This window comes from Leptopilina heterotoma, unplaced genomic scaffold (genome assembly GCF_015476425.1).
Source record: "Leptopilina heterotoma isolate Lh14 unplaced genomic scaffold, ASM1547642v1 Lhet_209, whole genome shotgun sequence".
In the NCBI taxonomy this organism is placed as follows: Eukaryota; Metazoa; Arthropoda; class Insecta; order Hymenoptera; family Figitidae; genus Leptopilina; species Leptopilina heterotoma.
The window spans coordinates 601,334-626,291 of NW_025110924.1; the positions used below are offsets into that span (position 1 = coordinate 601,334).

The 24,958-nt window shown below is 22.0% G+C and overlaps 1 protein-coding gene across 4 annotated transcripts in view; it reads left to right on the forward strand.

Annotated features, from left to right (window-relative positions):
* Positions 1–17,958, forward strand: part of LOC122501328 (hepatocyte nuclear factor 6) — a 115,684-nt gene extending 97,726 nt beyond the window's left edge. For 2 of the 4 annotated variants that reach the window (XM_043610704.1, XM_043610705.1), the window contains 3 exons: positions 3,955–3,978; positions 4,968–5,083; positions 17,569–17,958. In XM_043610704.1, coding sequence (XP_043466639.1) covers positions 3,955–3,978; positions 4,968–5,083; positions 17,569–17,778 — 350 coding nt within the window. In that variant the 3' untranslated portion in view covers positions 17,779–17,958. The remainder of the gene's footprint in view (positions 1–3,954; positions 3,979–4,967; positions 5,084–17,568) is intronic. The other 2 variants (XM_043610706.1, XM_043610707.1) reach the window with 1 other exon arrangement.
* The last annotated feature ends 7,000 nt before the right edge of the window (positions 17,959–24,958 follow it).

Here is a 24,958-nt window from a genome sequence, read left to right on the forward strand (position 1 = left end):
TTTTTGCAATATATCCATCTATTCGTTACTTTGAACGAGTCGATCTCTTCTGAGCATATAAAAATGCTTGAATATCTCGTACATTTCACAGTTCTCCGTGTATGAAGTTGAAATCAAAGTATTCGAACGTGCCCTTCGATGGAGCGTATTACGTCTCTCTCTCTCTCTCTCTCTTTATACATATATATATATATATATAGATATTTCTCCCATCTACACCATATACTCACAGATTCGGCACAACCTCGATTTTTTCGTTACCTTTATATTCGTCTGTCCTGTCTACATACGGACTATCTATCCTTTTCGATTGGATTTACTTTATATATCTATCTATCTATCTATAGTCGAATCGGAGAACGAACCTGCAGATTTTGCAGAAGGGATACTTTTTTCTCCCTTCTTTTTTTTTATCTTTTTTTTTTCTTCTTTTTTTTAGTCTTTGCTCGTTTTTTTCGAAAGCCATGGCAATAACGAACACGTCAATTGTCCATATTCTACAGAACTGTCCACGGTTTCTATTCCGTTCTTCAGTTGAAATTTTATATCCATTACTGCTTTATAATGGCGGTGGGTATGATTGCTTTTGCATTTCAGAACACATATGTACGTGTCTCACGTGTCTTTTGCCAATGTCGATTTTTCCAATTCATCTGTGCTTCAGATTAATTTACTTGTCTGGAATCGCGTATAAAGGATCTAAAAAACAATGTTTTCAAATTATTTTTCTTTTTTTTCTTTTTTTTTTTTTGCTCTCAAACCCCTATTCTTTTGGGGGCTTAAAAAGAAAATTAATTCTGATTTCGTTTCTCTTTTTGCTTCTATAGAATTGTGTTTTTTTTTTGTAATTGTTCTTTCGCTTTGTTTCTGAAATTTAATGAATTTAAAAATTCATTAAAAAAACTATATTTATTAGTGAATATAAACAAATTCTTTTTCCTTTTTTAATTTAATTTTTTTGAATATTATTAACTCAAAAGAAGAGATCGAAAAAATTAAATTTTCAAGACTGAGATTGTGAGAATATTTCGAATTTTCTCGAATTTTTTCGAATATGTTCGAAATTTCGACTATTTTTAGTTCTTTTCCTATTGAATACTAGTTTTTTAGCGAAAAAATAAATAAAATTTCTGTCAAATAATTCAAAGAAATTAAAAAATAATATATAAAATAATAATAAAAAAAAAATGAACAAAAATAAGTAAAAAGTGAAACTTATTTCGATTTTCACAGAGAGAAATATTTTCTAAAGTCAAATTCTTTCCTGTAAAGTGTCTTACATTCTTTTCAGTCTTTTAGGACGGAAAGAAATGTTATCCTGAAATGAAAAACTATCATTTTTTTATAATAAACACAAAAAAAATATAATTTTCAATATTTTTCAAATTTTATTTATTTACTTTTTAAATCGACTAAAACGAATTTTTTTTTTTTTTTTTTGCTTAAAATGAATCCAAGGCTTGAATTTTTTATATTCTTCTTTTGTTAAAAGAAATTATTTGAAATTTTATAAAAGTTTTTTTCAATTTAGAAACAATGTGTAAAAAAAGCAAAGTTTTCATACAAAATGTTCTATTTTGATAAATAACTTTTATGGAATCTAGAAAAGTTTGATTAAAGTCTATAAAAACGATATTTTAAATATTAGCAGTATTCTGAATTTTATTAAAAATTAAAAGTTTAGTTTTACAAAATATTTAACAAACATATATAGAATATTCATACTAAACTTTCGTTTTTTATTTTCCGAAATTCTAAAGTAGTGTAATTAATCTAAATAATTAAAAAATATAATTTAATGTAAAAAATAGCATCTTTCAGTGTTACTAATAAATTTTCTAATTCTTTCCTTTGAATAATTTTTTATTTTTAACTAAATAAATTATTTAAGAAATAAATTTAATTTCGCAATTCCAAACGTTTGAATGATTAAATGAGTAAAATTTATTTATTTTCTAAATTCGAAAATTCGATTATAATAAAAATTGCATTTAGTATTAACAATCCTGAAAAAAAAAATTGTTTAATAAAAAAATTTTTTTTTTTAATTGAATGAAATTGAAAATGTTATATGAAAATTAATTATTATTATTTAATTAATTAATTGCAAAATTAATTATTTAGATAATTAATTTAGATAATTGTTTTCACAAATTAATTAATCAAATCAGTAATTGATTAAAGTGGTTTTTTATATTATTCAGTTAATAAAAATAAGTATATAAAATGAGTTAATTTTATTCTCATTTTATGTGAAAAATTAAAAATACCTGGAATTTCTGTTAAATAATTTAATTCAGTCAAATGTTGACTACTTTAAGTAATTTCACTGTTAAAAATTAGTTTTTTATCAAAAAAGAAAACTAAATTTTCTATTGAATAATTCAATTTAGTCAAAGTTGACTATTTTTTGTTATTTTCATATTGAAAATTAGTTTTTTTAGCAAAAAAAAAACTAAAATTTCAGTCTATAGTAATTAGTAATTCAATTTAGTCAAATATTGACTATTTTTATTTATTTTCCTATTGAAAGTGAGTTTTCTTAAATTTTAAAAAAACTAAAATTTCTGTTCAGTAATTTAATTCAGTCAAATTTGATTATTTTTATTTATTTTCCCATTGAAAATTAGTTTTTTAACCAAAAAAAACTAAAATTTCTGTTCAGTCAATTTAATTATAGTCAAATTTGACTATTTTTATTTATTTTCCAACTGAAAATTAGTTTTTGACTAAAAAAAAATTAAACTCTTGTTAACTAATTTATTTTAGTTAAATATAACTATTATTAGTTATTTTCCTATTGAAAATTTGTTTTTTAGCAGAAAAAAAACTATTTCTGTCTAGTAATTAAATGCAGTCAAATGTTGACTATTTTTATTTACTTTTCTATTGAAAATTAGTTTTTTAGCACAAAAGAACTAAATTTTCTCTTAAGCCAATTTAATTATAGTCAAATTTGACTATTTTTATTTATTTTCCTATTGAAAATTAGTTTTTTTTTACCAAAAAAAACTAAAATTCCTGTTTAGTCAATTTAATTATAGTAAAATTTGACTATAATTTTAGTTATTATCTTTTTAAAATTTATTTTTTTAGCACAAAAGAACTAAATTTTCTTTGAAGATATTTTAATTATAGTCAAATTTGATTAATTTTAGTTATTATCTATTTGAAATTAATTTTTTTAGCACAAAAGAACTAAATTTTCTTTGAAAATAATTTAATTATAGTCAAATTTGACTATTTTTAGTCAGTTTATTGTAGAGAATTAGTTCTTTTAAGAATTTTTAGCACAAAAGAATTAAATTTTCTTTGAAAATAATTTAATTATAGTCAAATTTGAATACTTTTAGTTATTTTTCTATTGAAAATTAATTCTTTTAGCAATAAAACTAAAATTTTCTTAACTCATTCAATTTAATCAAATTTGACTATTATTAGTTTATTTTCTTCTACAAATTACTTATTATTTTATTACTAACTAATTTCTAGATTTCTTTAAAAAAAATTAGTTACTTTTTCAACTATAAAATTAAAATCTAAATAATTATTGTTAAGCAGAAAAATTCAACATAACAACATAAACGAACAATGTAACAACAGAACATTAAAATGAAAAATACATCATTACACACGTCTCAATCACCTCTCTCTGTATCTCTCTCTCTTTTTTTCTCTGTCTCAAACCCCGTAAAACCCCTTTAGTGAAATGTTACCAAATGTAGTTTTTAAATTGGGACTCGTGAATGCAAATTAACTTTTTTCAATGATTGTACATGTTATGTTTTTAATGTGTATACTGTAATCTTCATTTTATGAATAATTCGATCAATAATTTTTATTGACTTGAAAATATGATATCATTTTGTTTTTTTTCTGATTTTGATTATTTTTTCTTACTTTTTCATGAGAAACGAATTTTACTAAATTTTATTCTTTTTTTTCTGTTTTCAGCTGCCCAAATTCCACAGCGAGGAAGTAAGTAACAGTTTCTTTTTATTTTTATTATATTATTCTTTTTTCAAGGATGTGTGACAATTTAAATTAGTCATTAAACTGAAAATTAAAAAAGAATTAAATAAAAATCAAATTGAAATTAAATAAATAATAAATTAATTATTTGTTTTATTTATTTATTTATTTATCTATAAGAATAAATGGGACAAACCCTTTCGTACTTAAAATTACATTTTAGATTACATTTTTGTAATCCTATTATTAAAAAATCTTCGTATAATAATTTGTCACACACCCGACAGTTTAATTTAAAATAGAAATATTTAAAATTTTAAATAAAAATAATTTTTTATGAAATAAAAATATTAATTACTTTCTATAAAAGAAAAATAATTTTTTTTTATAAAAAAAAAGATAGAAATTTTTTTTTACGAAACATGAAAATAAAAATATTACAAAACATAATATTGAGGACATGAACTGTAAAGAAGAAATAAAAATTGAAGAGTTCAATAAATTGGAACGATTCGCTTTCCGAATAATCGATAACTATTATTTTGTTTGTGAACAAAATTTTTTTATTATTATTGAATATAAAATTTTTTATTGTCAATACAATAGAGAATCGTTACTGTGATAATTGCTGGAAAGAGAGGACAGGGTGGGGGGAGGGGGGGGGTGGAAAACAATTGCAAAATAAAGAAACCATATAATGGAACTGAAAGAATTTACTTTGGGAAAAAAAATAGGAGTAAAAAATTTATTAATTTATAATCAAATTTATTTTTAAACTGTAAAAAAAATCCTTTGGAGAAAAATAGGAAAACGTTTTTTTTTTATTCTTATTTTGGTAAAGAAACTTTGTTTTTGTGTATGGGAAAAATATTTTAATAATTAAAATCAATTTTTGAGGGAATATAAAAATTTTTATGAAAAAATAAATAAATAGGTTGGAGTTTAAACGAAATTGTGATTTTTTTTTGTTCCTAAATTAAATTTTAATGTTACAGCATGCAAGAGGAAAGACGAGATGGCGAGCCAGGCAGAACACCAACAGCCCGCCCCCAAGAAACCCCGCCTGGTTTTCACAGACCTTCAGCGCCGTACTCTACAGGCTATTTTTAAAGTAAGAGACCAGTTGATATTTTTTTTTTATTTTCCATATAGGGGATGAGAAAGTGAATGGATTTTGAAAAGATTTTTTTTTATCTTTATTTTGTTTAGTTGTTTGTTTAATTTATTTTATTATTTATTTACGTTTTTATTTCCCTATTTATTTTTATTTATTTATTTTCAATTATTTACTTATTTTTATTTTTTTCAATATTTTTTTGAACGAATCCTTTCGTAAAAAAATACGAACAATTTTTGAATGGTAAATTTACATATTTGTTTATTTATTTATTTGTGTAGCTAAATTTAGTTTTATATTTACTTATTTATATATTTATTTATCTATGTACTTATTTTTCTATTTATTTATTTACTTTTTTATTTACTTTACATATTTATTTTATTTATTTTTTAAAATAATTTAAATAATTTAATTATATTATTTATATTTTTTTTAATAAAAAAAAATACATTATTTATATTTATCTTATATTTTCTTATAAATTCTTTTTTTTATGTTTATTTATTTAAGAAAAAATCTAAAAAAAAAAATGAAAACTGAAGGCATTTTAGTGACAACCGTAATTTACCATAACTTCACATTTTTTATAGTAGTTTTAGTAAGGGCAATTATTTTTTGTTATAGTAACTTCACAAAACGAAATGATGGTTTTATTTATAGTGATAACTTCATTTAATGACGGCACTTATTATTTATAGCTTCAATTACAGTTTAGATTTTCGAATCATTATTAAATTTACCGAAATTTTAGGTATTTCGTCAATAAAATATTATAATGAATAGTTAGTATTAATCTTAGCTTCAATCGGGTTTTGTAGCTTCTTTTCATAATGACTTTAATATTTTCATTTTGTTCCTATTTTTGAAAAATATTTTTAAAATGAAAATATTTTTCAAAAATAGAAACAAAATGAAAATATTGAAGTAGCGATATTTTCACTTTATAGAAAAGAATAAAAAAGAAGAAATTTAAAAAAATGAAAAAGAGAAGAATTCGTATAGTAAAATATCATTTGTGGTCCTGTGTTTATAGTGCTCGACTCGCCGTGCGTCATCCAGGGTTCGAACCCTGGCAGTTTAGAAAAAAAAAATTCTTTTAGTAGTTTCAATATTTTCTATTGATTCTGTTTTATTTATTTCTTTCGTATTTAATATAGTTTTTAATTACAAATAAAAATATAAATATATTTTCGTATAAAAGCTGTAATATAGTTTCACTAGTTTTTTAATTTGAAAATAAAAATATTCCACAAATATAAAGATAATTTTAATTTTAAAGAAAATCGGGTAAAAAATTGAATATGAAAAACTGAAAAAAAATTGAAGCTACTATATGAATATTAATTCATATAGTAGCTTCAATTTTTTTTAATGTTTGTATTTAAAAAATAAAAATATTTTTTGAAAAATATAGTGAATTATAAATAAATAAATAAATAAATTTACCCAGTCTAGTGAAATTTGTAGCTGTTACAGATAAAAATATTCCTTCTGGTAATATAAAATAATATAAAAATAGAAACGAAAATATAATTATAATTTACAAAAAATAAAAAAGAAATTACACAAAAAATAGTTTCGTTTGAAATGGAAATTCTTGGAAAGGTGATAATAGCCGGAAATAATAGATTGTTATATATAGAATAGTTGTTAGCTGTGATTACTAGTTTAGTTTTAATTAATATTATCTTCGCTTCATAGAACATAGACTGGAAGTTAGAATTAATATGATAACTTCAATTATTAGTAACTATTTATTATAGTGAACATTGTAATCGATGAATAATGGTAGTTTCGATTGGAAATAGCTTCAATTTATGATGCTAATGATGAGTCGTTAAAATTTTTAGTACATTTACTGATAGCTTCACTTTTAATCGAAGTTATAATTGTTCATTGATACAATTATCGATATTTTCATTAATCAATAAATAATTAAATTTTTTTTTGTTTTGTTAATTGATAATTATTCTTTTTTCTTCCGTTTGTTAATACAAACGAAAGAGGCAAAGAGGAAAAAAATTCAAAAAGTAATAAAATTGCTATTTTAATAATTAAAATCATTAATTATTAAAAATAAATAAAGTACAAATAGCAATTTTTTTTGTTATTTTTTAAAAATATTTTTCTATTTTATTAAAATTAAATAATACGAATTTTTTTCCTTTTTGTTTTTTTGTCTTTTTTGGGTATAATACATGCGAAAAACAGTAAAATGCATATAAAAAATAAAATAAAACTAAAAAATCAAAAAAAAATATTTTTTATATTTTTGAATTTACATTTGAGGGTAACTTCAATTTGAATATTAACTTCACGCTTTTGAAATTTACCTATAGCTTCAATAGAAGTTAGGAGTCAAGAAACCGATTATTTGAATCGTCGAATACATTTTATTTTTATTTTTTTTTATTTTCATATTTTTTTTGTGTATCTATCAATTTTATTTGAATCTCAGTATGACGTGTTTATTGCCTCGGTTATTGTTGTATTTTTTTTATATTGCTTCTCGAATGTTGCGCTTATACAATATGATTTGGAGAATATATATGAATTTCAACAATAAAATTCTTGTCTCGAGTTTTTCAAAAATTTTTTTTATAAATATTTTTTTATTCGCAAATTGATTTAATTAATTTATTAATTTACTGATTTATATTATTTTAATAATTTAATTATTTAATTAATATTCTGTAAACGTTATTTAATTTTATTTATTGAAATATATATTTTTCATAAAAACTCAGTCGTGAGGAATCGAACCCCAGACCATTAGGTTACGAGTCAGGTAGTGAAACCACTGAGCCATCTCACTTTCTCTATTTTTATTTATAAATTAGAAGAAAATAAATAAATAAATATAAATACTTAAAAATATAATTAAATAAATAAGAAAAATAATTAAATGTGTAAATAAATAATAAATTGATTGATTATCTGTCGATAATTTTACATTCGGATTATATTATTTGATGATAATTTATTTTACAAGACCTTTTCCGAAAATAGAATTTTTCTGAAAAAATTGAATCTCCGAACTCTCATGGTGGGAATCGAACACCACATCCACTCATTTCCGGTGAGGTGCTCTAACCAATTGAGCTACACGGGAGACAGAAATTCAATTTAATCAGAAACCTCTTGAAAGAAAGCGACATTGTATCGCCATCTGTTGTTATTTTTGGTCAGCTATTTAATTGATTGATTATCTGTCGATAATTTTACATTCGGATTATATTATTTGATGATAATTTATTTTACAAGACCTTTTCCGAAAATAGAATTTTTCTGAAAAAATTGAATCTCCGAACTCTCATGGTGGGAATCGAACACCACATCCACTCATTTCCGGTGAGGTGCTCTAACCAATTGAGCTACACGGGAGACAGAAATTCAATTTAATCAGAAACCTCTTGAAAGAATAATAATAATAATGGTGGGAATAATTCCCACCATGAGAGTTCGGAGATTCAATTTTTTCAGAAAAATTCTATTTTCGGAAAAGGTCTTGTAAAATAAATTATCATCAAATAATATAATCCGAATGTAAAATTATCGACAGATAATCAATCAATTAAATAGCTGACCAAAAATAACAACAGATGGCGATACAATGTCGCTTTCTTTCAAGAGGTTTCTGATTAAATTGAATTTCTGTCTCCCGTGTAGCTCAATTGGTTAGAGCACCTCACCGGAAATGAGTGGATGTGGTGTTCGATTCCCACCATGAGAGTTCGGAGATTCAATTTTTTCAGAAAAATTCTATTTTCGGAAAAGGTCTTGTAAAATAAATTATCATCAAATAATATAATCCGAATGTAAAATTATCGACAGATAATCAATCAATTAAATAGCTGACCAAAAATAACAACAGATGGCGATACAATGTCGCTTTCTTTCAAGAGGTTTCTGATTAAATTGAATTTCTGTCTCCCGTGTAGCTCAATTGGTTAGAGCACCTCACCGGAAATGAGTGGATGTGGTGTTCGATTCCCACCATGAGAGTTCGGAGATTCAATTTTTTCAGAAAAATTCTATTTTCGGAAAAGGTCTTGTAAAATAAATTATCATCAAATAATATAATCCGAATGTAAAATTATCGACAGATAATCAATCAATTAAATAGCTGACCAAAAATAACAACAGATGGCGATACAATGTCGCTTTCTTTCAAGAGGTTTCTGATTAAATTGAATTTCTGTCTCCCGTGTAGCTCAATTGGTTAGAGCACCTCACCGGAAATGAGTGGATGTGGTGTTCGATTCCCACCATGAGAGTTCGGAGATTCAATTTTTTCAGAAAAATTCTATTTTCGGAAAAGGTCTTGTAAAATAAATTATCATCAAATAATATAATCCGAATGTAAAATTATCGACAGATAATCAATCAATTAAATAGCTGACCAAAAATAACAACAGATGGCGATACAATGTCGCTTTCTTTCAAGAGGTTTCTGATTAAATTGAATTTCTGTCTCCCGTGTAGCTCAATTGGTTAGAGCACCTCACCGGAAATGAGTGGATGTGGTGTTCGATTCCCACCATGAGAGTTCGGAGATTCAATTTTTTCAGAAAAATTCTATTTTCGGAAAAGGTCTTGTAAAATAAATTATCATCAAATAATATAATCCGAATGTAAAATTATCGACAGATAATCAATCAATTAAATAGCTGACCAAAAATAACAACAGATGGCGATACAATGTCGCTTTCTTTCAAGAGGTTTCTGATTAAATTGAATTTCTGTCTCCCGTGTAGCTCAATTGGTTAGAGCACCTCACCGGAAATGAGTGGATGTGGTGTTCGATTCCCACCATGAGAGTTCGGAGATTCAATTTTTTCAGAAAAATTCTATTTTCGGAAAAGGTCTTGTAAAATAAATTATCATCAAATAAATAATAAATATTCTCGAATATCTAATATTATAAATTTTATTTATAATCTATTTAAACATTTCATTTTATTTATTTATTTATTATTATTATTATTATTATTATTATTATTATTTATTTATTCATTTAAATATATTTTAAGTATTTAAATATATTTTTAAGTATTTATCTTCTTATTTAACACTTAAGAAGAAGAAGAAGAAGAAATATTAACTAAGAAATATTTATCATCTTGGTATTTATGAATTTTTAGGTTTTTATTCTAAAGTATATTTATCTTCTTATTATTATTCAACGCAGTAATTTATTTAGTAAATATACATCAGCTTGACATTTATTAATGAAATTTAATTAAAGTTAATTATTTAAATGCTTTAAAACGTGAAATGGGAAGTCATTGTTGTAAATGTGAATTGAAAATGCGGGCGAATTTTGAATATACAAGATGGTTTGATTAGACATTTACAATGTGCATGTGTACACATATTTACGTCGAACAAGAAGGTACCTCAACAAAACGCAGTAGTCGTCCTAGTTTCAGTCAGACAGTAGTGCATAACGTTTCAAGTCAGCCATGGGTCTAGACAGACTCATCGTGATTTATGGAAAGTTATAAACTGCCTTTGACTTTCAATAAATTACGTACACATACAGAGAGAGGAGAAAAAAATTTTTTTTTCTGTAAATTATTCTTCATGTTATAAGAGAAAAGATATTTTTTTTAATTAATTAAAATTAATTACTAAGTTGCACAATATTTATTAAATTATATTTTATTTATATTTTCTACACTATATTTCAAATATATTAATCAATAAATAATTATTTAAAAGAATAATTACTCATTTATTTTTTATTCTTTCTTTGCTTCAGTTTATTTATTATTTTTATATTACTGTACATAAATATTACCTAAATATAAAACTTTTTTAATTTATTCGTATTATTTTATTTACTATTTATTTATTTATTAATTTATTCTTAATAAATAAATTAATAATAAATTAATTAATATATTTATTTATTCTTTATTTTATTTATTTATTTAACTAATTAATTCAAATTATTTGTATAAAAATATTGCTGTATCATTAAGTGAAGTTATCATTGAATTCGTTTCCTATCCCTTGAAGCTATCATTGATTGAAGATAATATTAATTACTGCAATGAAAAATACTATTAATTGAAGCTATTATTAATTTTCTATTATTTGAATATAACGAACTTATACCATTTGTTAAAGATAACATTGCAACGAAAGTTACAATTAAATGAAGCTGTTATTATTTTTATTTTATTATTATTTTTATTTTTATTATTATTATTTCTTATTAATATTCAGAAATTTCTTTACTCATAAATATCAATATGAATTATTATTGAATTAAAGAAATAATTAATTTTATTTTCTTTTGATTGAAAATAACATAAACTTTAATGATTAAAGACAATATTAACTAAAGTTATTATTAATTCACTTCTCTATTAATTGAAGTTAATATTGACTAAGAAGGTATCGATCAAAACTAATTAAATGAAACTTTGGGTAATTTTATTTTCTCATAATTGAAGTTAAAATTAATTCTTTATAATATTAATGATTGCAAATATTATTAATTAAAAATATTAATAATTAATAGTTTTGTTAATTAAAAATATTAATAATTAATAGTTTTGTTAATTAAAAATATTAATAATTAATAATATTGATAATTGAAAATATTAATAGTTCATAATATTGATAATTGAAAATATTAATAGTTAATAATATTGATAATTGAAAATATTAATAGTTAATAATATTGATAATTGAAAATATTAATAGTTAATAATATTGATAATTGAAAATATTATTAATTAAACATATTAATAATTAACATAACTACTTAACAAATAATAATATTAATACTTAATTGTTAATATTAATCTCGATTCTGAAAATTTATAAAAATAAGATATTTCTACTTAAAGAATATAAATAATTAAAAATGTTGACAATTAGAAGTTTTGCTAATTAATATTTAGAAGTAATAAAATTAATAATTAAAAGTATTAAAAAATTGAAAATATTTTTAATTAATATATTAATACCTAAGAAATAATATTAATAGATAGGTTTATTAATTAATCTCAATTGTTAATAATTAATTTTTATAATTAATAACGAATCTTACAAGTTAATAAATAATTTTAATAATTAATAATTGGTCTTAACTGTTGCTAATTGATCTTAACAGTTAATTAATTAATCTTAACAGTTAATTAATTAATCTTAACAGTTAATAAGTAATCTTAACAGTTAATAATTAATCTCAACAGTTAAAAATTAATTCAAACAATTAATAATTAATTTTAACAGTTAATAATTAATCTCAACAGTAAATAATTACTTTAAACAGTTAATAATTAATTTAAATAATTAATATTAATAGTCACTGGTATGAATAATTAATAATGAAAATTTTTCACCGCCTTCAAGAAAAAAAATCCTTAATTGATCGTTAACTATTATAATCAGTGCGTGATAACTTCATTTAACAGAAATTATAACAATTTATAATCGATGATAACTTCTATTATTGAAGTAATAACTTCAATTTTATAAAAGTACGTCCACTGGAAATAAGAATCGATTTTAGTTTATTATAGTTTCTTTTGAAAAAAGTTATATAATTTTCTTCGACTATTAATTATTATTTAAAAGTGACATATTATGATTATATTTTTTTTATATTTTTTTATTTAAGATTCAATTTATGACAAATGATATAGGATTAATTGTTAAATTTAATATAAAACGATTCGATAATTAGTTCTGGCTTTTGAAATATTCAATATATATTCGCATACATATATATAATGGAAAAATTGATTTGAAAATTTTCTCTTTACGAAACAATTTATTGTTCTTTACGTACTGTTTTTTTTTCTCGGAGACAAGCGATTCTATACCTGCGCATTCATGTGTACATTCGTAGATAGTTGAATTCAGTTGCGCGTCAACCGAGCGTCCAACTATCGATCCATCTTGAATAATTTCGCGAGCAGTTCTTTACCTGGTACTCAGTATTTCAGTTATTTACTTCAACGTTTCTATATAATATAGACGGGAGTCCAAAACTTTTTTTTCTTCTTTTATTACTAATATTTTGTTTTGTTTTGTTTTTTTTAAATTTGAATGTAAAAATATAGAAATAGAATTAGGAGGAAAAGGAAAAAGAAGATAAATTTGAGAATAAAAAAAAAAATTAAAATATGTAAATTCCATTTTTTTATTTTCAAATATCGACTTTAAGATTTGAATACATTTACTTCCAAAATTTTTAAAAATTTACTAATTAATTAATTGTTATTTATTATTTTCAAAAATAATAAATTTGAATAAATTTCTACCCAAGGAGGAATTTTATTATAAAGATTATAATATTTTAATTTATAAATGAATCTATAATCATTTAAAGATGATTTATATAATTATAAAATATAGTTATTATAATAATTTTAATAAAAAATGTAAATAATACAGAAAAATTATTTTATATAATAAAAATTATTTTTACAGAATTTTTTTTGTGTTTTTTTAATTAATATTTATAACTTGCGTTTGCGAATATTTTAATGATTTAATGCCAAGTAAATTATGACACAAATATCTTCTAATATTATATATATTATTTTTGATAGAAAATTCAGATATACATCAATATTTCATATATAATTAAAAATTATAATTTTATTACGGAAATTTTTACATTAATTTGGCGGAACTTTTTTTGTTCGTTAATTTAATTCACGTTGACAGATTTTCAATGAATTTTTAATGCACTGTCATAAAATGAATCCTTTTGCAAAAAAGAACGGGGGAAAAAGGTGCGAATAATTATTTTTCAGTTACCTTTACTTTTATTTTTGGTTTTAACTTTTTGAAAATGGAGAAGTTGTCTCTTGGTGAATTTTTACTTAAATTTATAATAAAAATACATTTTCCTCCTTTTTAAAAAAAATTCAATTCTAATTATTAATAAGTTAATTAATTAGTAATTAATTAGTAATTAATTAGTAATTAAATAATTAGTATTTAATTAAATACTATTTTCAATTATCATGTAATTAATATTGAATAAATATTAAATTTTATTGACTTTCTAAATTAAATTAATAACTAAATTTACTCTCTGAATTTGAATTAGTTTACAAATTTAAAATTTACAAATTAATTAGTTTACAATCATCTAATTAGCAATAACTGAATTATAAATTAATAATTAAATAAAATTTTAATAATTGTTCTCAATTAATTATCGTCTAATTAATAAACAAATTCGTCTGAATAATAAATAAATTAAATTATAATTATTACAGTCAAAGAATTATGATCTAATTATTTCACGTTTTTTTTATCCAAACAATTTAATAGTAAATTTTTTTTAAAATGAATTATAAAGAAATCACTTAAAAATTTTAGCAAACTTAGAATTAAAAAGAATAATTAAACATTTTAAATACTAAATAATTTGTTTAATTAGCAATAACTAACAAAATTAAATTAATAATTACAGAAAATAATAATTGTGTTTTTATTTCATTTTAAGAAATATATTCAATATACAAATAATAATAAATATTAATCAATTATCGTCCAATTAGTAATAAATAAATTATCTAATAATTATTATGAAGAAATTTTTTCAAAACTTTGATAAAACTAAAAAAAATTTTTTTTAGAATTAATTTTAATTGAAGTATATTATTAAATTGTTGGATTAAAAATAAAACGTAATATGAAAAATTATGCTAATTAAGATTTTATTATTATTAAATAATTATAAACGGAGTTTAAAAAAACGAAAAAAAAGAAAAATTCACTGGGACTTAGGTTTATCGTCGGGAGCTAATAAGTCTCTCCATTAAATCCTCTGGATACAAGCCAAGGGCTACATAACATGACCTTAGCCCACTTTGTATGTCTGTTCAGCTTCTTTTTGAATTTCAAAAATTACTTTTAATTTAATTATACTAAATTCATTTTTTTCCCTCAGTTTAAATAATTCCCTATTTTAATTCCAAAAAAAAACCTTTTTTCCGCACTTTATCTGTGTACCATTTTTGTGAAAAGTACAAAAGATTTTTTAAAATAGAATTAAAATCTAAAAATTTTTACCTTCATATCCAGCATACTGAAAAAGAGACTAAAAAAAAGTAATTAACTAGAAATTTTTTTCTGAATTGAAATTCGAAATAAAAAATGTGATTTCACACTAAATATTATAAAAAAAGTGCTGTTATCTTTGTCGTATAAAGAATTTTCTTCTCTTTTCATAATAAAAATTGAGAGAAAGAAAATCAAAGACTAAAATCAACTAAAATTGAAAAAAGAGAAATAATGAGAAAAAATGGGAGGGAAAGGGGTAAAATTTAAAAATTTAAGAAAAAGAAGATAATGAAGATGTATAAGCAAAAGAAGAAATGTATATGGTTGGAATATTTAATTAAATGTCGGGGGGAAGGGAGAGGGGGGCTAAGAATATTTAAGAAGGATATAAACCATCTGCCTCGTTTCTTACTAGTCTTAATTAAATTATTCTTATTTTAAATTTCTCGTTATACTCACTTTTGTTCTTCTTTATTCGATTAGCATTAAATTATTGAATTATTCGTATTATTATCGAGTTTAAAATTATTTGACGTATTATTTAATAAACGAATAAAACTCACGTACACAGAGAAAAGAATTTTTATCTATTTTTATATTTTTAAAAAGTCATTTTCCCCCGTAGTTTCACTAATAAGAGAATTAAATAATTGATGAATTTAATTACTAGTGAATGAATATGAATTATTCAATTATAATTAGTTAACTAATTAACTATAATTATAATAAAATTTATATTTTAATAAAAATTTTTTATTTTTTTTTAAATTTTAATAATTTCCTTGCAAATAATTCAATTATTTTGAAAAACAGTAAAATTCTTCGCAAGAATTGAATTATTTTTGTAAGTAATAAAATTCTTCGCAATAATTGAATTATTTTGTGATTCTAATTTTAAACAGACACGATTATTTTAAAAAGTTTAAAAAAATTCCTTCTTTAATTCAATTATTTTCAAAATTTTCAATTAAAATTGTTCAGAAAACTGTTACAATATTCTCAAAAAACTTGAAGAAATTCTTCAAAAGAAGTTTATTATTATTATATATGAAAATAATTGAATATTCTTCGATTTAATCAAAAAATTTGAAAATAATTGAAATCCTTCGATTTAATAAAAAAATTTGAAAATAATTGAATTCTTGTAAAGAATATAATAAAAAAATTTACAAATAATTGAATTCCTTCGATTTAATCAAAAAATTGAAAATAATTGAATTCTTGTAAAAAATTAAATGAAAAAATTTGAAAACAATTCAATTCTTCCGAGAATTATATTATTTATGAAAGTAATTGAATTCCACGAAGGAATTCACTTATTTTCAAATTTTTTTTTATTAAATCGAAGAATTAAATTTTTTTTATAAATATTAAAATTCTTCAAAGGAATTCAATTATTTTGATAATTTTCTTTAAATTCTTTGCAAAAATTTCTATGAATTTTTTTAAATCATGAGATTTCTTTAAAAATTTGATTTGGAAATTTTTTAAGAAATTGAATTTGATAAAGAATTTTTTTTATATTTTCTAAAAAATAAATCGTGATTGTTAATAATTGAAATTAAATATTTGATTATTGAATTTTTAGATAATAATTAAATTTTTTGCAGAATTTTATTGGAATTTTTTAAATAATTTAATTTATTTAAGGAATTTTATGAAAATATTGAAATACCTAGTTGAATTCTTTCGAAGAATTAGAAATTTTAACAAGAATTGAATTCATTCAAAAAATTCCATTAATTTTTTCAATATAATCGATTTTGTTAATAATTGTAATTAATAATTTTACTATGAAATTTTATTAAAATTATTGATATAGAAAATAAATTTTTTTTAATAATTTTATTTGGTTTCTTTGTAAACACTTAAATTCTTTTGAAGAATTTTTTCAAGTTTCTGAAAAATAATGTTTTTTTTTAAATAATTTTAATTGTGAATTTTGAAAATAATTGAATTAAATAATAAATTTTTTTCAACTTTTTAAAATAATCGTTACCTAATAATTAGAATTAAAAATTTTATTATTGAATTTTATTAAAATTGTATTGAAGATAATTGAATTCCAGAGAAGAATTTATTATTAGAATTTATTTATTTATAAAAACAATTTAATTCTCGCGAACAATTTTACTAGTTATAAAAATAATTGAATTGTTTCGAAGAATTTATGAAAGTTTTAGAAAATAATGCATTTTTTCGAAAAATTTTATTAATAATTACAATTATAACAATTCATTAATTTAGACTAATAATTAATTCATTAAAATGAACTATTAATTTTTCTTTATTTTTTAAGAAATAAGAGTTAAAATTATACTAATGAAAAAAATCAAAACTGAAAAGAAGGAAAAAATTAAAATCGAATTAATTAATTTTTATACAGTCGATTTATTTAAATTGAGATTTAATTATTTTTTTTTTATTTTTAGGAAACGAAGAGGCCGTCGAAGGAAATGCAGGTGACAATAGCACGACAGCTGGGCCTGGAGCCCACGACGGTCGGAAACTTCTTTATGAATGCACGACGCCGTTCAATGGACAAATGGAAAGACGAGGACCCAAAAGCCCTTGCAGTTGATGAAGGACAATTGTCCCCATCGCTTGGTATTAGTCCACGACAAGCTTCTGACGTTTTGTGACATACGTCCGACCACGAGGAGTATCACGACGAGTCACCCGAAGAGGATCTTCCTTTTTCGTAAAAAAAATAACATCAAAAACTCTCGTTGAATTACAAAAAGAAAATTGATTTCAAATTTCCTTCTCTTTTGATATTTCGAGGTGATGAATTTTTTTTCTCAACATTCTATTATTAATTGTGTGAATAAGTAATTAGAATTGAATTTAAAATTCAATTTCGAAATTGAATTTAAATTTTTAATTACGAAATTGACTTTTAATTGCAATTACGAAATTGAATTTGAAATTCAACTACAAAATTGAATTAGAAATTCAACTACAAAATTGAATTGGAAATTCAATTACAGAATTTAATTTAAAATTCAATTACTAAGTTGAATTTTAAATTCAATTGCAAAATTGAATTTTAAAATTTAAATAACGAAGTTGAATTTTAAATTCAATTCTGGAATTTTATATTTAATTCTAGAATTTTAAATTCAATTCTCTGTTGAATTGAAAATAAAATTGCAAAATTGAATTTAAATCTCAATTTCGAAATTGAATTTAAATTTTTTATTACGAAATTGAATTATATTTTATAATAATTCTTTTTATTCTTATTATAATTAAAATTTTCTAAATCAAAAAACACTTTCACTCATAAATATATATTTATTTCGAATAACAATAATATCAAATCCAAAAATTTGATTAATCGAAGAGAATGAAGAAAAAAAACAATCGATTATCAAGAAGAATGATGTGAAAAAATCAGAAAAAAAGAATTAATAATAGAAAAACTTTTTTTTCTTCTCATAAATATTCTAAGTGAAATATCAAAAGCAAATGAAAAGAAATCAATCTAAAGCCGCAGTTGTCGACGATGAAAATCCATCGTCTCTCTTAGTGAAAAATAATCGAATCTCAAACAGCGATCAGTATTTATGACGTTTATTATATATGCTTTATGTTACACAAGAGAGAGTCGAAATTCGATCGAATGAAACACGTGATGATGCGATACAAACAATGCACGTTTCAATTTACGTGAATTCTTTAATTTGTATCGCTTTTAAAATTGCCAGTGCCTCTGAAATTCGTTTCAAAGAAACAAAATAAAAAAAATCTATTTAAGAAAAATTTTTCATTAATTATTAAATTAGTAGAGAAAAAAAGAGTTTCGATTGAATCTATTATGAGTGGAGAAAAAAAATTGTTCGAACAAGTGAAGAATTTGCTTTAACTTATTAGAACATGTTTCAATTGGTTTTAATTTCAATATTTGGATAATTATTTAAATTATATTTTAAATTGTAGTGCAAAATTTTTTTTTCAATTTTCTGTAGAAAGAAACGAAAATTTGTTCAAACTGGTCAAAATTGGTTCAAAAAACCAAAAATTTGTTCAAACTGGTCAAGATAAAAAAAATGAAAATTTGTTCAAACTGGTCAAAATTGGTCAAAAATTAACCAACAAAAAAAAAATTGCTCAAAAGCAGAAGAAAAATTGATAGGAAAAAATTGAAACTTGTTCTAAAAAGTCCAAATTGGTTCAAAAAGCCCAAAACTAGTTCTAGCGGATTAAAACTTGTTCTAACAACTTAGAATTTATTTAAAAAGATAAAGACTGTTTCTAACTGGTTAAAGTTAGTTCTAATAGATACGAAACTTTGCTTCAGTGATTCAGAACTTCTTCTAAAAAAGAAGAAAAAATAAAAAAAGAACATTTTTTTTAATAAAAAAAAAATTATTAAAAAGATGATGAAAAATTTTTTTTAAATCCCACGTATTGGATTTTAATCGATATTGTTTCGATTCATGACCTCTGCTCAATGATTTTTAATCTAGTGCCATAAATTGCCATTGTTTTTATTACATTTAGGATTATTATTTCTTAAAGTACATTCTAGTCGTTACATCGTTCAGGGAGGAAACTGTTCTTTTTTAGTTAATTAAATTAATTATTATTATAATATTATTTGATAAATAATATAGTAATATTATAATAAATTAATTTAATTAATAATTAAAAAACTTAACCAAATGTTTATTTTTTTAAGTTTAATTCGAAAAGCAATTTTAATTGTTGCTTTGCAAATTAATTACAAAAAAATTTACACTAATTTAGAATAAATTTTGTACAATTTACAAAATTTATAAATAAATTCACGAATAATTAATATGCCAAGCAATTTTTTATTTGCCGAATCTAGTCAAAGTTGGAAATTATTCTTTTTCGTTTGCTCTCCAATTTCTCTTTGAAAATAAAAGACAGATTTTTCAAATTTCTACAAGAATGAAATTTAACAATTTAAAGATTTAAATTCACTTTTTTTTCTATTAAAAAAATTACGTTATATATATTTTTTTTGCAGAATATATGATTTGAAATCAATTTGTAAATCTTGGAAAAAAGTAAAAGCAAAAAGTTGAGCGAAAGAAAAAATAGTGGAGAACGAAATATGGTTCAAGTGAAAAGTAAAATTTCCTTTTGCAAACAGGATGTTGCGTGACTCATTTCATCTTGTCGCTCTTGTTTATAATTTTCCTCGCTCCTATTGCCCTTTTTGCAAATTTTATGAGCGATAATAATAAAAAAAAAATTCTACTCACACTACTTTACATTTATTAAAAGCTAATGAGACATAATATTTCAAATAAAAAAAAAATCTCATGTAATTTACTTTTTTATTTAACTGTACAATAATTTTCAAAGAAAAAAATTATTTTTGCTCCATATTTTTATTTTTTCAAACGATTGGAAAATGAATTAATAAAAAATTTCTTTTCTTTTTTTTTAACTATAAAATTTAGAAGGAAAAAAATATTTTTGCTCCAAATTCTTTTCGAACGATTAGAAAAATAAATTAATAAAAAATTTAGTCTTGAAAAAAGTTTTTTATAGCTCCATTTTTTCCAAACGTTTGAAAAAAAATTCTTAATCGTTCAATTAAAATTGAAATCTCAATCTTTCGTTTAAAATTAAAATAATTCTCCGAATATTTAGCTTTGATAGAATAAAATAGAATAAAAAAAGGTGAATTTAATTCTTTAATTGTTGCATTATTTCTAAATATCAAATTAATAAAAAATTCAAAATTAAATTCCGATATTTACGCTGGAAAACATTCTCGAAATATTCTCTCAATAATATTTGTTTATATGAACATAAAATTCGAATTAAAAAAAAATCGATACTAAAAGCTTTGCAGAGGAGAGCAAAAAAAAAGAAAATAGAATTTCCAATTTTATTCTTACTTTATAAAAACGAATACAATTTTTATATTTATCACGTCAGAAAAAAATTGTGAGATTATGAAATATTTAAGAGAAAAATATGTTAATTAACATATTGCGAAGAATTTCGTTTAGACGACAAAAAAAAGAGACAAACAAAAAAAAAGAGAGGGTAGATAAATCATCGAGCAACTAGTGGCAGCTCAAGTCAACGAAAGTAGACTCGTCAATTCCTCGTTGGTCACGTAAGTGTGAAAAACGTTTTTACGGGCATGTGCTAACGCGGTGAACTTTTTGCACGTGCACCAAGTGATATATACATATATATAGATATATATTATATATATAATATCTATGGATGGACGCTCTTGTGAAAAATAATAAAAAAAAGCGAGTAAAAAAGGAGAGAGAGAGAGAGAGAGAGGATAGATAATGTTAACTGCGGTGCATCGGTGCAAAGGAGAACTCAGAGTCGCACTCAATATCGCGCTGTATTGTGAGCTGTGCTTTTGTACATACGAAACTTTTATTACGTAAGCGGTGTTGTGAGAGAAAAAAAATGAGGGAATGAGAAGAAGAATGGTTCCGCAAATACCGGCATTAGCCCAGTGAAAAAAAAATTTTTTTTTTACTTTTTTTTCAAAAAAAGAAAAAAACTAATCTAACAAAATGAAGGAAGTTACAACATCCACGTTTTGAGTTTCAGAAATTCGATGAAATTCTCGAATTGGAAAATTTTGTTCTCCATTGTGTCTTGAATTGACATTTTCTATTTTGACTATTATTATTATTTTTAATAATAGTCAAATAGAAAATGTCATTATTAAAAATAATAGTCATTATTATCTTTAATAAAAGTCAAATAGAAAATGTAATTTTTAATTAATTAAAATTAATTAAAAATTAAAAGGAAGAAAAAGCAAATTTTTAAAAGTGGGTTTTTAATTTGGTCAAAAGCAGAGTTTTTATTTAACTTGTTTATATTTCAATTTTATTTGCTTCGAAAGTAATATTGTATTTGTGTTTAGAGAAATTTTTTTTATGTTGAAGAAAATTTTTTGTGTTAAAGAAATTTTTATATACTAGAAAAATTGTTTTTGTGATAAAGAAAATTTTTTTTTTAAACTAAAAAAATTGTTTTTACGTTAAAGAAATTCTTTTGTTGTCAACTAAATTCTTTATTTACGTTCAAATGAATTTTATTTCCTTTAAAAGAAATATATTTGTGTTTGAAGAAATTATTTTTATGTTAAAGAAAATTTTTTGTGCTAAGGAAATATTTTTTACACTAAAGAAATTTTTTTTGTGCTAAAGAGAATTTTTTACCTAAAGAAATCATTTATTAAACTAAAAAAATCTTTTTTTAGCTTAAGAAATTTTTTGTGCGAAAGAAATTTTAGATAAGTACTAAAAAAATTTTTGTTTTGCTAAAGAAACTTTTTATGCTAAAAAAAATTTTTTTTGATAATCAAATCTTTTTTGTGCTAAAGAAATCCTTTTAGTGTCAAATAAATTCTTTATTTAGTTTTATTTGTAGTTATTTTAAACTTAAAAATTTATTTACTCCCAAAAAAAAATCATTATTTGTAACAAGTAAATTCTTTATTCAATTTAATTTTAGATTTCTTTACATTTACTTGAAATAAATTTTATTTAACATTGAACTTGAATAAAAATTTTATTTTGCGTCAAGCCAACAGTTTGTTTGAACTAAAAAGAATTTTATTTAATTTACTAAAATTTTTATTTAATTAAATTCTATTCATTGAACAAAAAAATTTTGTTTACGTGCTAAATAAATATTTCATTTTGCTATTTTTAATGAAGAATACTTTTATTTAATACTTACAATACTTTTGCTCAATTAAATTTTATTTTACGAAAAAAAAAAATTTCTCTTTAATGACAATATTTTATTGTTATTTTCTTTTTAAAGAAAAAGAAAAATACTAATGGATAAATAAAAATAATATTTCTTTAAAATTAAAAATTCATTTGCATTGAAAAGAAGACTTCTTATTTATATTTTTGACAAAAATGATACATTTGCCATAAAATCTTTTCATTCCATCTATTTATGTTTATTTTAAATACATTTTCTTGAACCAAAGTAAAAAGTTTATTTACGTAACAAAAAAATATATATATTAATCACCAAAAATTCTTTATTCTCGCTAAATAAAATTTAATTTTGCGACAAAAACAAATTTTTTCATCCAAATCAAGTAAAAAGTAGTCACTGAGAAATAGAATACTTTTTATATTTATTACTTTTTATTTATTTATTTTTATTAAAAATTTAACTTTTATTAAAAAAATTTTCTTCTTACTGAAATAAATTTTATTTTGTTTAAAAAAAGAAAATTTTCCCCGAATCTGTTAATTATTAATACAAATAATTTTCCAATCTTTTGAAAATTATCTTTTTTTCATTTGAAAATTCGAAAATATAATTTTTTCCAAACAAAAGAATTTTTTTCAAACAAAAAAAAAAAATGATAATTAAAGCGTTGTTGTTGTAACTCGAAAGAAGCCGTATTGAGATGACAAGTGAATTTCACAAACGTGCCATTTCTATTGAAAAAGTGAGGGAAAAAAATATTCAAAAAGCGAAACAAAACCAAATATAGAAAAAAAAATATGAGAAAAAAAACGAATTTGCGCAGAAGAGTCATTCAGAGTCGGGGGAGCATTTCTTCTTCTTTTTTTTGCTTCTCTTCTTTAAAAAAAGAAATTGGAGAAATGAAGAACGTTTGAGGGGGAGATAGAAATTTTTTTTATCCAAAAAAAAGAAGTTAAAAAAAATTTATTAAGTGTTAAATTTTCATGAAGAATAGAAATTGTCTCCTCTCACTTTCTCTATCACTCTATCTCTTTTTTTTTCTTTTCATTTTTCTCTTTTTTTTCTCTCTCTCTCTCTTTCTCTCTCTCCCTCTTTCTCTCTTCTTCTCTCCCCAAAAAAGCACCTTTTTTCTGTGTGCATTTTTTGCCTCTAAAATTCCCCTCATTATAAATGACTCCTCCGCATCTGGGAATCATAATGTATAAAATTCACCGTACCAAAACCGCGGCAGTTCCGACTGTCGGACTAAGATCATATATAGTACAAAGTAAACATATATTATTATAATAATAATGGAGTAAAATTAAATTTAAGCGAAATCGGAGGCTGTCGACGCTTAAAAAAGAAACAAACAGACAAAGAAACAAAAAAGAAAAGAGAGAGTGGAAAAAAAACACAGTACGTTTAGCAAGTAAATAGAGATTAATGTTTGCTGGCTCCGTGACAATGACGCGTCGATTTTTCATACAAGAAGTTTCATCCTCATTGAGGAAAAGGGATGGGAGGGAGGGGGGTGGGGGCGTTTAGGTGCATAGCTGTAAATTACGTGATTTTAACTAACGCAAATCTCATGCGATGACGATGTTCTCCTGTAGAGAAAAGAAAAAAATATAATTTTTATTTGTTTTTAAAATTTGTCACGTATTTTTGAATTTATTTTTGTCACAAAATCTTTTAGAGAGAATTTGTATTTTTTGTCATCAAGTTTTTCATTTTTGATAGAGATATATTTTTTTAGTGTTTTTTAATTATTAATTATTAATATGAGTAATTAAACAACTTTTTTTTTAATTGAAGAATTTTTTCTCCATCCGAGAGTATGGATCGAAGAATATTTTTTTTCAAATTGACAAATATTTCTTTGGATGGAAGAAAATTTTTTTCAAACATTCCATTGTGCAGTGTATTTTTCTATATTGTTTAGAAAAATATTTTTGCTTTTTGTATTTTTCTATATTTTTCTGAACTATTTATTTTTTTAAATACAATTTTGTATTTATAAGTACTATTTTGTATTTTTAAATTCGATTTGTATTTTTCAATTCGATTTTGTATTTTTAAATTCGATTTTGTATTTATAAGAACTATTTTGTATTTATGAATTCTGTTTGGTATTTA